The following is a 15,528-nucleotide window of genomic DNA, read 5'->3' as shown; positions in this document are numbered from 1 at the left end:
AATGATATACAACAGTATGCAATTCAAACGGTGATAAATAGCACATAACAGGCATATACATTATTAAAATAAGGCAAATAAAGCTAACACTTTCTCTGGAGAGGATTGTCTAAATTGCCTTTCAACAATAAAAATGTGTTCAAAAATGTTGTCTCAAAAAGAGTATATATCAAATAAGGATGCAGATGAGTACATTGTATAAACCATTACATCAATCAGGACAGTAATGAAAATACATTAAACTTCCAAATGGTGTCAAAAATTAGGCTACATTGTCAGGTTGAAATGTAAATAATGCACACATGTGTGTACACCTGCAAAAAAAAAAAACTCGGGGATATAAACTTGCTTAACAGTTTTCCGATAAAATCATCAGTGGAAAGCGTCAACTTCGTCTTTGAAGTGTTCGAGCAGGTTCTCAATAGTCATGACGTTGTGGTCTGCCTTATCCCTGACTCGTACGCTCACCTGGAACAATGAAACAACTCTTAGCTTCCTAGGAGTAAAACGACTGGTCAAAAGACAGCCACAATATCAAACAAGGAGAATTGAGGGATTTGGATTCTCTAAATTGGAGATTTCACTAGACTACTCCCCATTGCAATCTCCATCATTAAAACACTGCATCTCCCATTTCTTATATTTTAAAAACTCTCTTGTTTTTTGGAGGCCAAGATTTCAATGGAGGGGATTCTCATTGAGTGGACGGTGTACATTATTTTTCATGGATGGAAATTAAATTATATACAAGATAATGACTTGGATAGAAACCTCGTAAGATTAATAGATGGTACTTCCTTATTCGGGATTTGATCCCAGACTTGCATCAAATTTAAGGTTTTAAGTTCAGCCAAACATTAACAGGCTCGGGCTCTTTCAACTAAATGTTAACAAGCCTGAATTGAAACAAGCTTTATAAGCAAACTAGAATCATTAGCCTATGCTTTGCTTGGAAAGTAGGTCAAGGATATAGCCTTGTTTCAATCTCAAACAAACTCTATTTGAACTTGAACGATGTTATATGCTTTGTATGTAAGCTAATCAGAATATTTATACACTTAAATACAACTATAAGCAAACTCAGCAGATGAAATACTGTCAACAAGTTTGCTTGCATGTATGTACATATGAAAAACATACTTGTTCCTTTCTGCAGTTCTCATGAATTCAATTTAAATGGGCAGTGTTTGAAATTTTAATTAAAAATTGTGATCGGGTACAGACCCTAGGTCAAACACAAATATGAAGACATATTATTATAGCAAGGAAAGGGTGGTGGTTGATTGGAGGTTTGGGGAACAAAACTAGCAGAGTTAAAATTGAAACCAATTTATTTATTAGATAGTGAAAATAGGAAGAACCTGTCCTGTCTTAGCTTCCTCTTCGCCAACAACCAAGATGTAGTTGTATTGTGCTAACTGAGCTTCTCTTACCTACAGAATGACACAACTTTTTATTTCAACGGTAGATTTTTAATAATTAAGGTAAATTAAAATAAAACTTCTAAATTGGTACTTGAATGGCTATTTCATGAGAAAAAAACAATGCCCCACCACATGAATAAACTGACTAGAGGCAACATAATATAGAAGGGGGAACACGCTTGATATAAAATTTGCTTTGGCCATAAGCCAATTTATATTTGAACACTTGCAGAAACCATGGGTTTCTCAATATTCAAACATAATTAACTAGCAAATTTTCAATAAGCAGTAGATCAAAACCGTGACAGCACTATTCTCCCGTGAATGAATTGCATGAAGTACTAAATAAAAATTTATTGGTTCTAAAGGTATGTGATACCTTCTTCTGAATCTTCCTGTCAGTTGTATCAGCATCTACGTGATACCCTGCTTGGTGGATCTGATCTCGTACCTAAAAAATTGCAGCACAAAATATGTTATAAAACTAATCAGCAACCTGCTTTTCACATCAAAATATCTACAAGAGTCCAACAAAAATAGAATGAGAACAATCGCAAAAGTTAGGCCATAGAAATAGAACTATCCAAGCAAGATTGCTCAAGCTTCACAAGGAAGTTACCACAGAAAAGTTTATATAAAAACGCATATAGCAAACTCAATACAAATTGGACAAACAATAGACAAGAAAATTAATGCTTAAAACAAACAAGAGTTAGTCAAAATTGTATCGGCTACATCGAGTAATTGATTCCAATTTGACATGTTAGTCAAAATTGTATCGGCTACATCGAGTAATTGATTCCAATTTGACATGCATTAAAAAATGATATAGGTTGCACAAATTTTACCCTCCAAGGAGATTGAGAATATTATCCAATGATACGAGTACACATCATCACCCTGTTACGAATTGGACAAATATACAACAGAAAGTCCGAGCTTTGTACCTGCAGTGCATACGCTTGTGATTTCTCCGAGACGGGGCAGAGAATTGCTTGCCGCGGACTTAGCCAGAAGGGCCATTTACCCTTGTAGTGCTCTAAAAGTATGGCAAACATGCGTTCAACAGATCCTAGAATGGCTCTGTGTATCATAACAGGTCTCTCAATTTTGGCTTCATCCTCAGCTGAGAATTCCAACTTAAAACGATCAGGAAGCTGGAAGTCAAGCTGCAAGGAGCCAGTTTTTCGATTATCAGTAAAAAAATAACAATTCAGGAATCATGTGAATGCAAGTCAAACCAAACAGTGTAAAACCTGTAGAGTTGCACACTGGAACTTCCTGCTCAATGCATCAGATACACTGATGTCTATCTTTGGTCCATAAAATGCCCCATCCCCTTCATTCAACTGCAGAGTTTGCACACAATTGAAGCTAACAAATGTTACATTCCATAGAAGATAATAAAAGAATTACAAAAATAAAAAATTATGTGAATTAAAGACCTCTAGAATACCTGCCATGGTTTGCCAAACTCATCCAAAGCTTCCTTGAGAGAAGCTTCAGCCTTCTCCCACGTTTCAATATTTCCAAGGTATTTCTCTGGTCTCTACTCGAGTATTTAACACAAGCCAGGGAAAATAAACAACTTAGACATCAAACAGATTATAGCAATTACTATCAGCAATATGTATTTCTGTATCATGTATCAAAAGAGAAGAAAATAACAAGAGCAGAAGCTACCAAGCTTAGGGAATGATCTATATTCCCAATACCCTCCCCTCCCCAAATAAATAAATAAATAAAAGGCATCTCTCATTGCTCTCAAGGTAAAATTAGGGCCTGGCTATTCTTCTTGGAGCTGTAAACCTGGAAAGGTTTAGTGGCCACATGATTGCAGTGAAACTCGTGATATTGCTGCAGTTTTCAACCATCATCGCAGCACGGGCAGGGATGTTTGTACTGCAAGATTGTTGGCTTCCATCGCAATCTAGCCAACATTACTTCTAAAGTCCGAATGTCACTAACACTATTAAGTTGTGACTTGACTTGCTATCAACCAAGTGTGAAATGTGGTATCCGATAACCCTTTTGAGTTAACTGGTCCTCGATAGTTGTGAAGTCATCCTTGTGTGCATACACTTTCAATGAAAGCATCAACTGATAGCAATCAATACAAGCAAATATGCATGTTTCTACTATTGATAAAAAAGAGAAAGAAATAACGAGAAAAAATTCCCGAGAATGATCTCTAGCCCCAAAACTATTATATTACCACTTTCCTATATAACAAACATCTCTTATTTCTTTGTTACTACCCTTTCCTCACGCCCATTGCCCGACTAAGGTAAAATTAGGGTCCTTGAAAGAGCATTGCGAGCATAGATTAGCCAAAACATGTTTTCCTCAGCTGGAAGCCAAGATAAGGAAGGAAAGAATAATTTCCTTCTTTATATGAGAATCGGTACTAAGTGATGGACAGTGAGAATAATAAAGAACAAAAGCATACCGTTGAAAGTTTCAGTTCATATGAGAAACCAAATATTTTATAGACATGATCGATGAAGTTCAAGGCATTTCTGACTTCATCTTTTATCTGTAAGATGAATTAAAACAATAATTTCAGCTTCGGCTCGAGAGATGTTTCAAAGATTTATATTGCATAAATTCACATTCAACACACCTGGGACTCACGACAGAAAATATGTGCATCATCCTGTCCAACACACAAACCAAAGAACATAAATAATACAGAACTTCTAATAGTATAGAAAATAGAAGTTAAAGACAATTTATTCCAAATTTCAAAGTTGTTTTGAGGATCTGCACTGATGTTCCATTTTTAAAGCGTATATATACAATAACCGACACCTATTCCAAGTCAATTTACTGATGTATTAGTATCGATTGGGGTACTCCACGGTTCACATTAGAAGCCGGCTAGAAATGTAACCAAGATAAAAACAAAGAAAACATATCCCCTTCAACAATTTCACCAAAACTTTTATTTTATTGTTCGTATATATAGTACAGAAGAAGGGTTTACCTGCTGAAATCTCCTAACACGTGTTAATCCACTCAGGGCACCACTGGCCTCATTTCGATGCAAAACCCCAAAATCAGCAAAACGGAGAGGAAGTTCTGCACCATAACAGTGTTGTCAGATAATATTTCGTATAAAAATATCAGCTCAATAGAAATCTCTTGAAACCATACACTCACTTACAAAATGGAAACTAAATTACATCTACCTCCAATGTTCACTTCCAGTTCAATTTTGGGACATAATTGATTGAAAAATATATATACCAAAATGATTTTATGTGAAAAATACAGCTAATTAACAAACGACCTCTTTGAGCTATTTCTAATCAATTAACTGTCGATAATCAGGAAGCTCAAAGAGGTGCATTATACTGATAACTGGTTTCATAAATAAATTGTGGAGCAGCTCAGCCACTCCATGTACGAATACAAAAGATGTCATTTGAAGATATATGTATATGGATATCGAAATTACCTCTGTACGATCGAACCCGGTGTTTAAACATCAAGCAGTGCCCTGGGCAATTCATCGGTTTCAAACCGAACTCTTGTTTGTCAATCTAAAACACAAAATAATATGGTTAGATAAGATAGCTTGACTGCGTTCAAAATAAAAAACCTATTTTGAATATTTTGCAGATGTCTTGTTAAAAATTTTGATCGAATTAATCATTCTCCATTTTTCTAATAAAAATCAGTCACAAATAAATGCACAAGATTTACAAGGCCAGACAATGAAAAGATAAGGTAAGTCAGTAAAACTAAAGAACCAACCAGCTCAAATACTTTTAGCACAAAAGTCATATACTAAGCCAGTCACAGTTAAGCACACAAGCTGGTAAATGTAAAAGTCACAATGGAACTATAAATTATTATTTGCTAATTAGAAGAGAAAGATCTCTAATAGGATGCCGAGCATATATGTCTAATAAAAGGAGCTGTCCTAGATTAAAGCATAAAAAAATGCAACACTGCAAGAGGAATAAACCCCCCATCCGGAGCAACTAGCTCCTAAATCCCAAAATGATAGAAAAAAATACCCAGCTCTCTTTCTACAAAATGATTCACAGAAGTAAATAGTACAAGAGCAATAAAATACTTGACCACAAATATGATTCAGTACAAGAGCAATAAAATACTTGACCACAAATATGATTCATTAAGCAAGTTTAAAAGACACTGCATCAGTACATCCAATACTTATTCTTCCAGAAAAACACATGCAAACAAAAAAAAAAATATATATATATATATATACCTCCAAGACAAACATATCATCTTTATAGTTTGCCGCATGACCAGATTGCACCCACAGGTCCATGTTGAAGACATTCGGTGATATCACCTGAAGATTCCATGCAAGTTGTACTAAGCACTTGTAAAAATATTGCTTATAGTCATATCAAGACACTTCTGTACTGAACTTTACCTCTTGATAGCCCCTGTCTCTGTACTGATCTCGAATGAAGTTCATGAGTTTGTTGTAGATCCGAGCACCATGTGGAAGAAAAAACCAGCTTCCCGGGCTAACATAAACAGGACAGACCAATGGACAGCATTAAGAAAAGCTTACTAAACTCTCCAATCAGACAAGAAAGAATTCATTGTACCTCCAGTCATGATGATAAATTAGCTCCTGTTGCACTCCTAAAATCCTATGATCATACTTTTTAGCCTCTGTAAGCCGATCCAAATATTCCTGAAATAAGGAGAGAAAAAGAAAGAAACTTAATCAAATGAAAAAAAATCATAATACACCATATGGCATGGCCACAATCTTACTACTTGACCACAAAGATTCAATAAAATATAATAAAGAAATTATCCAGTTTCACCCTGAAGAATAATGGAGCACCACATTACTTTACAGTTGTTAATCCCAATAGCTGAAAAAGCAAACTGGTCTTTGAGTGATAAGTAAGACGTTTGAAATATTAAAGTCAAACCAGGTCGTACCAGCATCAGACATTTTTATATATTTTAATAATATAAAAATACACAATTAATTGATGTATATGACATATAATAAACATAAAAATACACAATAAAGTGGTATGTATTACTCTTGGTACTATCATAAAAACACAGTTCAAACTATAATGAATGAATACAGTCAAAATTGGAAGTTATTTCAAAAAAATGACAAAATCATGGTACTTAAAGATAATAGCATTTACCAAAAGCATGCATGTAGAAATATTTAAAATATGTCAAATGAATATGAAATTTAATATAATTTATTTTATACACACATGGAACCCAAAGAAAAACTATTGGCCTTTTCTAATGAAAGTACTTGAAAAACAACTCATAACATCCTACAGATACAAGATAATAATATATTTGTACATAAAAGCATACAGTAAAATAATTGTGAAGTGTATCAGTGACTGAATGCTGCCTTGTGCTCATACAAGCACACACAGCAGATTTGGGCTTGATATTTGATAACATTTTGTTTTTTCAAAATAAAGAAACTTTGGACTGGTTCAATTACCCAAACCACAAGTAGTTCCTACAGTTTGGCCAGTTCACCATTGAATCTCCGGTTTGGCCAGTATAAAGACTGGTTGGAATATCTAGAGGACCACTTAAAAATTGTCTACTCTAGTTTAGAAAAGTCTACTCTGGTTGGAATATCTAGACTGATACCTAGAAAATCGATCACTTTGAATAGGCAACTCAAATGGCCATCATGTATGACCAGGCAGCAAAGTTACTAGGAATATGGCATATATTACATCCAAAACAAAAGTTAAATATTTGATATGATTCCTTCAAAAAAAATATTTGATATGATTGAATATGGTATTATATAAGCAAAGTGTATATATAGCAGCACAATTAATTGAAACATTATTTCGATAATACCACAGTAACACAGGGCAGAGGATCTAACGCACTATTCAATGATATAGTAAACTGTTTTCTACTAGGAAGTATTTTCTTATTTTAAAAGGCAATTAAACTATACACTTAGTCCATCGCAGCTCAGTTTGTGTGGTTTACTAGAGAAATAACATATGAATTGAAATTACCTTTAAACTCTTATTGTCAGGATAAGATATGCCATAAACTCTTTGTAAACTTTCTCTATCTTTGTCCCCCCTCCAATATGCTGACGAAGCCTGGAATTGCAAAACCAAAAAAACAAAGTGTTTGCATTGATATGAGTTTTTGGATTAAAAAAAAAACTCAATTAAAAAACGGTTCCATAAGATAGATCAAACACATACCTTCAAACATGCAATTGCTTTGACAAAGGATGTATTAGGAATATGAGGTCCTCGACACAAATCAACGAGGGGTCCACATCTGTACACTGTTATAGTCTTATCAGCGGGCAAATCATTGATAATTTCGACCTGAAAACAAGTGCAATACAGCCAAGGCAGCAAATCGTCATATCATTAATTATAGGTGAACGGAGATAGGGAACATATTTCAAATCAATATGATTACGTGGTACAAAAGATAAGAAAACTAATGTTAGAAACAAGAGTGTCAGTATACTTGCCTTAAACTTATTATCAGAAAATATCTCGAGTGCCTGATCACGTGTCACTTCAATGCGCTCAAAGGGTTGTTTTTCCTGCAAATACAACCTTTATCATCCATCACATTTATTTACTAACATAAAAATGTTTTATTCGTAGTAAGAATGAAAATCCATGAAATCTGAGTTCGTAATTTTGAACACACAAGTTAGGAGATGAAAAAAATAGAAAAAACAACTGGATCAAAATTTCTAAATTAAAGGGGGTTATTGAAACATCTTGCACTGTGTTTGGAAACTTCAAACAAAGGAAATGATTTGATTTGCTTCGAAATCAACTTAAACAATTGGAGTCCACTATAAAAATGAGATCTGGATTGATTTAGATTAGAGAAATAAAGCTTACATATGGAATTGATTTGATTTTGTTTCAATAAATTAAAATATTCAGTAAGGTTGGAATAGTCTATATATCTAAATAATTACATAATTATATTTAAAATAAAATAACCACCAAATCGTACCAAATTTTAGATAAGTTGTCAAATAAAAGCAATGACAACAATTGGTCCTTAAAATAATAATACAAAATTTAGGTTCCTCTACAGTGAATAATCATAACAAGATTTAGGTTCCTCTAAAGTGAGTTTAAAATAATCATACGAGATTTAATTTCCCTTAAAGTGGGTTTGCCTTTAAAACAAGTGCATATCTATCTTTTACTTAATTTGAACTTTAAAGTGTCTCGAGATCCTAACACACTAAAATTCAAGGGTGAAGACCGCTACTTACTCATTTTAAGACAGTCTTTAGAAGATTTGTGCACCTAAATGTAAAAGCATTTCCTATTTTTTAACATTCCTAACCCGTAGTGATTTGACTAACAAATCAAATCAAAACCCATTTTACAAAATTCACAACACATTGTTGGTGACCACTGACTTCAAGATTAAGAAATATATGCAAAGACTCTGAAATTTGAAAGACAATTTGATACTTCATTCCACAATTGATCAGCTATGAAGTTTCTGCCATAATAACATGTAAAGAAAAAAATAACATATAAAGGAAGAAAAAATAAATAAGTGTCATTAATCACTGTTGTAACCAGAAACAATCCCAATAGCAATAGCAAAGCACCAGATATAACAGCTAGCAGGACTAAACAAATGTTTTAAAAATCGAACAATTCAACTGGTTGAACCATGATGCGGAGGTCTAAATGATTCGATCTCTGGTTTGGTTTTTAGAACATTAAACTAAACACTGACTAAAAATGAAGAAAATATATACACACACACACACACACAGGCAATACAGGATAAGGATTAGAAATAATACCGCAACAGCTTTCAACGCTCCAGCTACAATTTGTTTAAAGTGATCTTCATTCAAACCCAAGTCACCATAAAACGCATCATAATAGAATCCCTAAACAACAACATCATCAATTTCTCATTCATAAATCCTCTCATAATAAACATCAAAAAAAGTAAAAAACTGCATGTACAGAAAAACAAGGAACATACTTCTCCTCTAGTAGTGCAGGGTCCAATGCAAAGCTTGCATCCATACTCCGTCTCAAGAGACTACACACACAAAAAAATAACATCATCAATATCAGTAAATCATTGGTATCCCGACGGATTTATCAGAATCATCGTTATTTTGCAGAATCTACACTTAGACTCTGTTTGGAAAGACAATTTTGAGCTTAAAGCTTATAAGCTTGCATGCCTAAAATAGACCTGCTTGGTAACCGCTATTTTCACACGAGCTTATAACGTTTTTTGATAACCTAACTAGCTTATCATTTTTTGTCTAAATTTTACACTGTCATCTCAATTGAAAAAAGTTAAATATTAATTAAACATCATCTTTTTTAAGTCATAGCTGATTTTACCAAACACTACAAATACAATCAACTAGTTTATCCTTTATCAACTATCTGCTATAAGCTAGCTTATCAGTTATCCGCTGTTTTGTTTTTCCCCAAAGAGACTTTTAAGCTTTGAAAAATCATATTCCTGACAAACAAACCCACCATCACGAGTAAACCACCAAATTAGTCTAACTTTGTAGGTCACTCTCAAATAGGTCTCTGACTTTATGAATATTTCAATAAGCACCCCGACTCTTTTAAATTTTAGTCATAAAACATACCAACCAAATTGATAGTAAGTGATTTAATAATAGGGACCAATTTGAGAGTTTAATAAAGTCAGAGACATTTTTGAAATATTCATAAAGTCAGAACCTATCTGGGAGCGACCTGCAACGTCAAGGACTAATTTGGTGACTTACTGGACCAAACATGCACTCAAATATATCATTATCAATAATACAATCATAATGAATATCAATAATCCAAATTAAATTGAAATTAAACGGTGAAAATTGAATCAACCTGTCCAAGAATATGAGCACTAGAATGCCAAAAAGTATCTCTCCCTTCATCATCATCAAACTTAAACAACTGCAGCGATGAATCCTCTTCAAGAGGCCGATTCATATCCCAAAGAACGCCATTAACCTTAGCAATAAGAGCATTATTCGCTAAATTCTTCGAAATCTCACGCGCGATATCGAACGGAGTCGTCTGCCATTTCTTCCCTTCCTTCACGTTTCCGTCGGGAAGTGTAACCTTAATCGGATCGGGAGAGAGAGAAAGACGGCGAGTCTGTTGCTCAGCTTGAAGCGCCTCAAAGATTTGGATGCGCTTTGGGATTGTGGCGGCTAGGTAGGATTCGTCTTTGGGGTGAGGGACCACCATAGCGGCGGCAGAGAAGGAGGAGGAGGTGGAGGATGAGAAACGGAAACGGTTACCGATGTGGAGAAAGAGTGAGGTTGTAGAAGAAGGAGTGTTACGGCGCAAACGGATTAAAGAGCATAGCATAGAAGAGTGAGTGTAATTGTGTTCGGGTTTGGTCCGTTTGGGTTTTGGGTTTTTGGGTTCCTTTAAATGTTTACTAGGTTTTACACGCGTGCCATGCACGGCAGATATTTACACGCGTGCGATGCACTGCTAGTAAATTTTTATTATTCTTTTTTTTTTTTTTGGTACAAAATTTTTATTATTCTAAGATTATACAAAATGAAAACATAATATTAAAAATTTGATTATTAATTTAAACAAATTTTATATATTGTCAACTAATTGAAAACTTTAGTAGAAATATTTATTGTATAAAAATATTAAATATTAAGATTATGGAAAGATAATATTATGTATATTTTTGAAAATTAGTTTTTTTTATATTGTCATTGAATAAATGTTGGTAATTTATCCAACACACAATAAAAATTAGCACTATGAAAAATTTTAAAAGTGGAGTAAAAAATTTATCCTATGAGCACCACTTACAAATTTACTCTTGTGGCTAAATTTTATTGGGTGCTTGATCATACTTCCTCCATCCTAAAATATAAGTAAAAATGGATTAACATGAATTGATGTATTTAGTACAAATTTTGAACCAAATACATTAAGTTTTATTGACCAATGTCATACCCCAATTTTTGACCTAAGATTATATAGTGGGGGTGTATCTTTAATTAATGGTTGGTACATAATTGTGTGAACGAAGTAAGCACTAGAAAAATATTATTTGGAAATGATAAATTAAATATTTAATTTTATCATTATTAAAAAGTGTTTTCTTGGTCCCCAAGTTTTGCTAAATTATTTTAGAACGCAATCTATAATATTTTGGAACACAATCTAAAATATTTTGGTAGGCAATCTAATATATTTTAGTGCTTGATCTGAAATATATTTTAATACTCAATAATATATATTTATGTATTGAATAACATATTTATGTACTGAATAATATATTTTTGTAGATATATTTTGGTACACAATTAGGATATTTTTTGTTCCCAAAGTTTCTCACTTATTAGTTGTGAATTTTCTCTATAAATAGAGAGCTCACACAGTACATTCCGGGACCGAAATTCACAGTTGATGCTTCCTGTGCTTTTCCTCTCTTCTCCCTCCTTTGACTTGTGTTTACTAGTCTTTCTTATTTTTCTACTCCTTTCTGTCCCTTTCAGTTTCAAGGTATTTTTTTTATTTTGCTTTATGTTATAAAAAAATGCAAAAAAAAATTAGATTAGGTTAAGAGATTTTTTGCGGTGATCCAACGTCAGTACAAAATTCTCTCACTACAGAATTCTCATGCTTTTATTTCATTGCTACGTTTGTTTAGTTTTAGGTTTTATTTATTATTCAAATAACAAAAACATTCAAATAACAAAAATCACAAATATTTTCCTTGATTTTCATTCAAGTAATCGTTTCTTATTTTTTTTCTAAATCAAATTTTAAATCAATTTTAATTCTACCTTGAGTCTATTTTCTTTCAATATAAAAAATACAAACCAATTCTCATTTGCCACTTGGCTTTTTATTTTAAAACTTTTTCAAAACTAATAAAAAACACAAAACCAATCAAACGTCAATTTCTACCATGAACTACATATTAAAATTATGGAAAGATAATATTATGTTTATTTTTTAAAATTAGTTTTTTTTATATTGTCATTGAATAAATGTTGGTAATTTATCCAACACACAATAAATGTTGGTAATTTATCCAACACACAATAAATTTAAAAGTGGAGTTAGTGGCTAATTTTTATTGGGTGCTTGATCATACTTCCTCCATCCTAAAATATAAGTAAAAATGGATTAACATGAATTAATGTATTTGGTACAAATTTTGAACCAATTTTTGCTTATATTTTAGGATATAATGAATATTATAAGAGACATCTACAACAAAGGTAAATTAAAAAAAATGGTGATGAAGGTAATAAATAATTGTTAATTCTTTTCTCTTTGTAGTGTAGGATTGACTTAATTAAAAATATTGCAGATGATTAATCTTTACATTTATTAAACCACCTCAAGAACACGTAAGAAAAAAAGGAAGTAATAGCGAAAAGAAAAAAAAAAAGAATTAACAGTGATTGAACAATGTAAATAGGAACACATTTTTTTGTACTACCTTGCTTAAGGTTTCAAAGGCAAAAACATGGGTAAGAAAGTTACTATTAGTGATGTTATTATCCGGTGGTTGCATATATAAAATGGTTGTCAAGAGTATATTTCATCGTTAAACTAATAGTGATTAAATTGAACAATTATTTCGTCACTTTGTCTTTATTATTTAAAGAAAAAATAAGATCAATCGAGGATATACACATCAAAAGATTTGGATTGTCTGCAAAATGTAGTAAAAATTGTTGATCGATATGGCTTTGAAAGAGTTTTTCGAAGTTTTAATAAAATGTGAATTGAATATTATTTAAAGAAAAAATAAGATCAATCGAGGATATACACATCAAAAGATTTAGATTGTCTGCAAAATGTAGTAAAAATTGTTGATCGATATGGCTTTGAAAGAGTTTTTCGAAGTTTTAATAAAATGTGAATTGAATTAAGTCGACTATTGGAAACACAAGTGAACAATCACAACAATAAGCAAAAAGATAAAATTATGTGCTAATAAGATTAAATATAGAATTGAAATATTCACAATACAAATCTTATTACAATCAAAACTTAATGTTTCTTGAACAATTTGCAAAACTAAGACAATTTCAAAACCAAACCTATATGAAAATATACCAAGCTATCAATCAAAACCACAATGCATAAGGAATGGAAGAATTGAATAGAAATTGAAACCAATTGATCTATGCTAAGTACTAAAACCTAATTCAACGAATTAGGTTAATTTTTAACAAAAACAACTTAGATCAATACAAGTTTCTACCCTAACAATTTTTCAATTAACACGTGCAACAATTAAAAGTAAAGAGAATAAGGAAGAGAGATAACACCGATATTTTTATAGTAGTTCACTCCTTCTCGTCCTCGCTAGAGCAACGTCTACTCTTCTTGATGAAAAACGGCTCCACCAAGGTCATCCACTAATAGTAACAATGTTGAATACAAATGTGATTACAAGAGTTCCTTGAAACTAACTAGTTCTTCAACCTCTATGTAAACACTCCCCCAAACTTCAAATAACCTTTGAATTTGGTGCTCCTTGATTACCCGTGCACCCCTTCAAACTCTTCAATAAACTAGTTAGTTTCTTTTTCTTTATTTTTTAAACCGCGATATATATATATATTAAAACTTTGGAAAATGTTAACTTGTGCCCTTGGGGCATAGGTTAAGAAGGCAAATGTAAAAAAAAATCTTGAAACTTGTACATTCAATGTCTTAAAAGTTGCAAAAGTTATACTTTCAATATAAAATTTATTTTTAAATTCCTTTTTAAGCTCCTTAACTTGTGCCCTAAAACTTTAAGTCTCATTTTTAAGTCTCCTCAACTTGTTAACTCGCACAAGTTAACATAACCCTAAAACTTTTGAATTATAGAACAAGATTTACTTAGTATTAAGACAAACAATACAAGCCTGCATAAACCGGTAAGAGCACAAGATAAACAAAACCAAACAAACCAGAAGCACTAATCTAAAAAGCCAAGACTATAATACCTGCACAACTTGACGTAATCTCTATGCTGAAACAACAACCAAGAAACACAGCTTAACTATTAGTCTCGTTCTATCAACACATATATAAAGTAAAAGAAAAAACAACATCATAGTCCCATGCCAAAAGACTAATTATGTTGTTTAAGTTGTTGACTTGTATTCCAAGCAAATAGTTCATCTTCATGGGATTCTAAAAATTATCATTTTTATTGAGATGTTAAATTCTTAAGTCATTTTCGGACTTTGTTGAAGAGAATGAGTACCAAACTTTAATTTTATAGTGTTAGTCACCCCCCAAACAATGGACAAGCCAAAGTTGTTAACGAGATTTTGAAAACCCTACTTTTAAGATTTGTAAGTAAAAACATGAAACAATGGGATCATTTCCTTATCATGTTTCTTTTTATTTATAAATATCAGTTTCTATGTTCAACACACGGAAGGTGATTTTCGCAATTCTGAAGTGTGGTCTTGTTTGTTCTACGGGTTATGCTATTCATTCCCTCATGTTAATGAATGGCGATGAAAGGTATAAACACAATCCCTTTGTTTTATTCCATATAATAATAATAATAATAACAACAACAACAACAACAACAACAACAACAATAACAATAACAATAACAATAATAATAATAATAATATCCCCGATTCTCCATTACTCTGATGAGATATTTTATGTTTTGTTTGAGTTTGTTTGTGTTAGAATAATCCCTATTAACTAGGGAAGTGGTAGTAGTAGTTGTTTGTTATTTGACTCATTCTTAGTTTAGATTGCCACTGTTAAGTTAAGCATGTACGTAGCTTAGTTGTTGCTATTTCTTAGTACTGTATCGGCTATTTAATAGCTACTATTATTTCCATTCAATAAGACAAGTCACTCCCAACATACTCAATATTTTCTTTTTCATTGTTTATGAAATCATAACCTAATATCATTTCTTATTTTTTGTATATACTTATTGAAGAGCTAGAATCAAATATGACAAGAGACTTGGGTAAGAGTAACACCATTTATTTACTTTGAAGTTTCAGCCACCTAAAATTATTATTGTTTAATGTGATTCTTCACTTTTCAGGCGGCTTAATCAATGAACACAACCCTAC

The 15,528-nt window shown here is 32.3% G+C and overlaps 1 protein-coding gene across 1 annotated transcript; it reads right to left on the bottom strand.

Moving 5' to 3' along the window:
* Window positions 1–105: 105 nt before the first annotated feature.
* On the bottom strand, window positions 106–10,840 carry LOC146921129 (Threonyl-tRNA synthetase). The gene is made up of 19 exons (XM_085714548.1): window positions 10,313–10,840; window positions 9,435–9,494; window positions 9,247–9,336; window positions 7,927–8,001; window positions 7,646–7,774; window positions 7,448–7,537; window positions 6,020–6,108; window positions 5,839–5,935; window positions 5,668–5,754; window positions 4,885–4,969; window positions 4,411–4,505; window positions 4,048–4,080; window positions 3,874–3,960; window positions 2,881–2,973; window positions 2,681–2,773; window positions 2,372–2,593; window positions 1,804–1,875; window positions 1,362–1,433; window positions 106–468 (listed from the first exon to the last, which is right to left on the bottom strand). Exons 1-19 carry the CDS (start codon window positions 10,799–10,801, stop codon window positions 373–375), a joined length of 2,154 nt encoding a protein of 717 aa, XP_085570674.1. The 5' UTR covers window positions 10,802–10,840; the 3' UTR covers window positions 106–372.
* Window positions 10,841–15,528: the final 4,688 nt, after the last annotated feature.

The sequence above is a fragment of the Medicago sativa genome, chromosome 5 (genome assembly GCF_051527215.1).
Source record: "Medicago sativa cultivar Bolivia chromosome 5, Bolivia_mono, whole genome shotgun sequence".
Taxonomy (NCBI): domain Eukaryota; kingdom Viridiplantae; phylum Streptophyta; class Magnoliopsida; order Fabales; family Fabaceae; genus Medicago; species Medicago sativa.
Note: the sequence above shows the minus strand (reverse complement) of the source record. Positions and strands in the feature narration are given on the sequence as shown.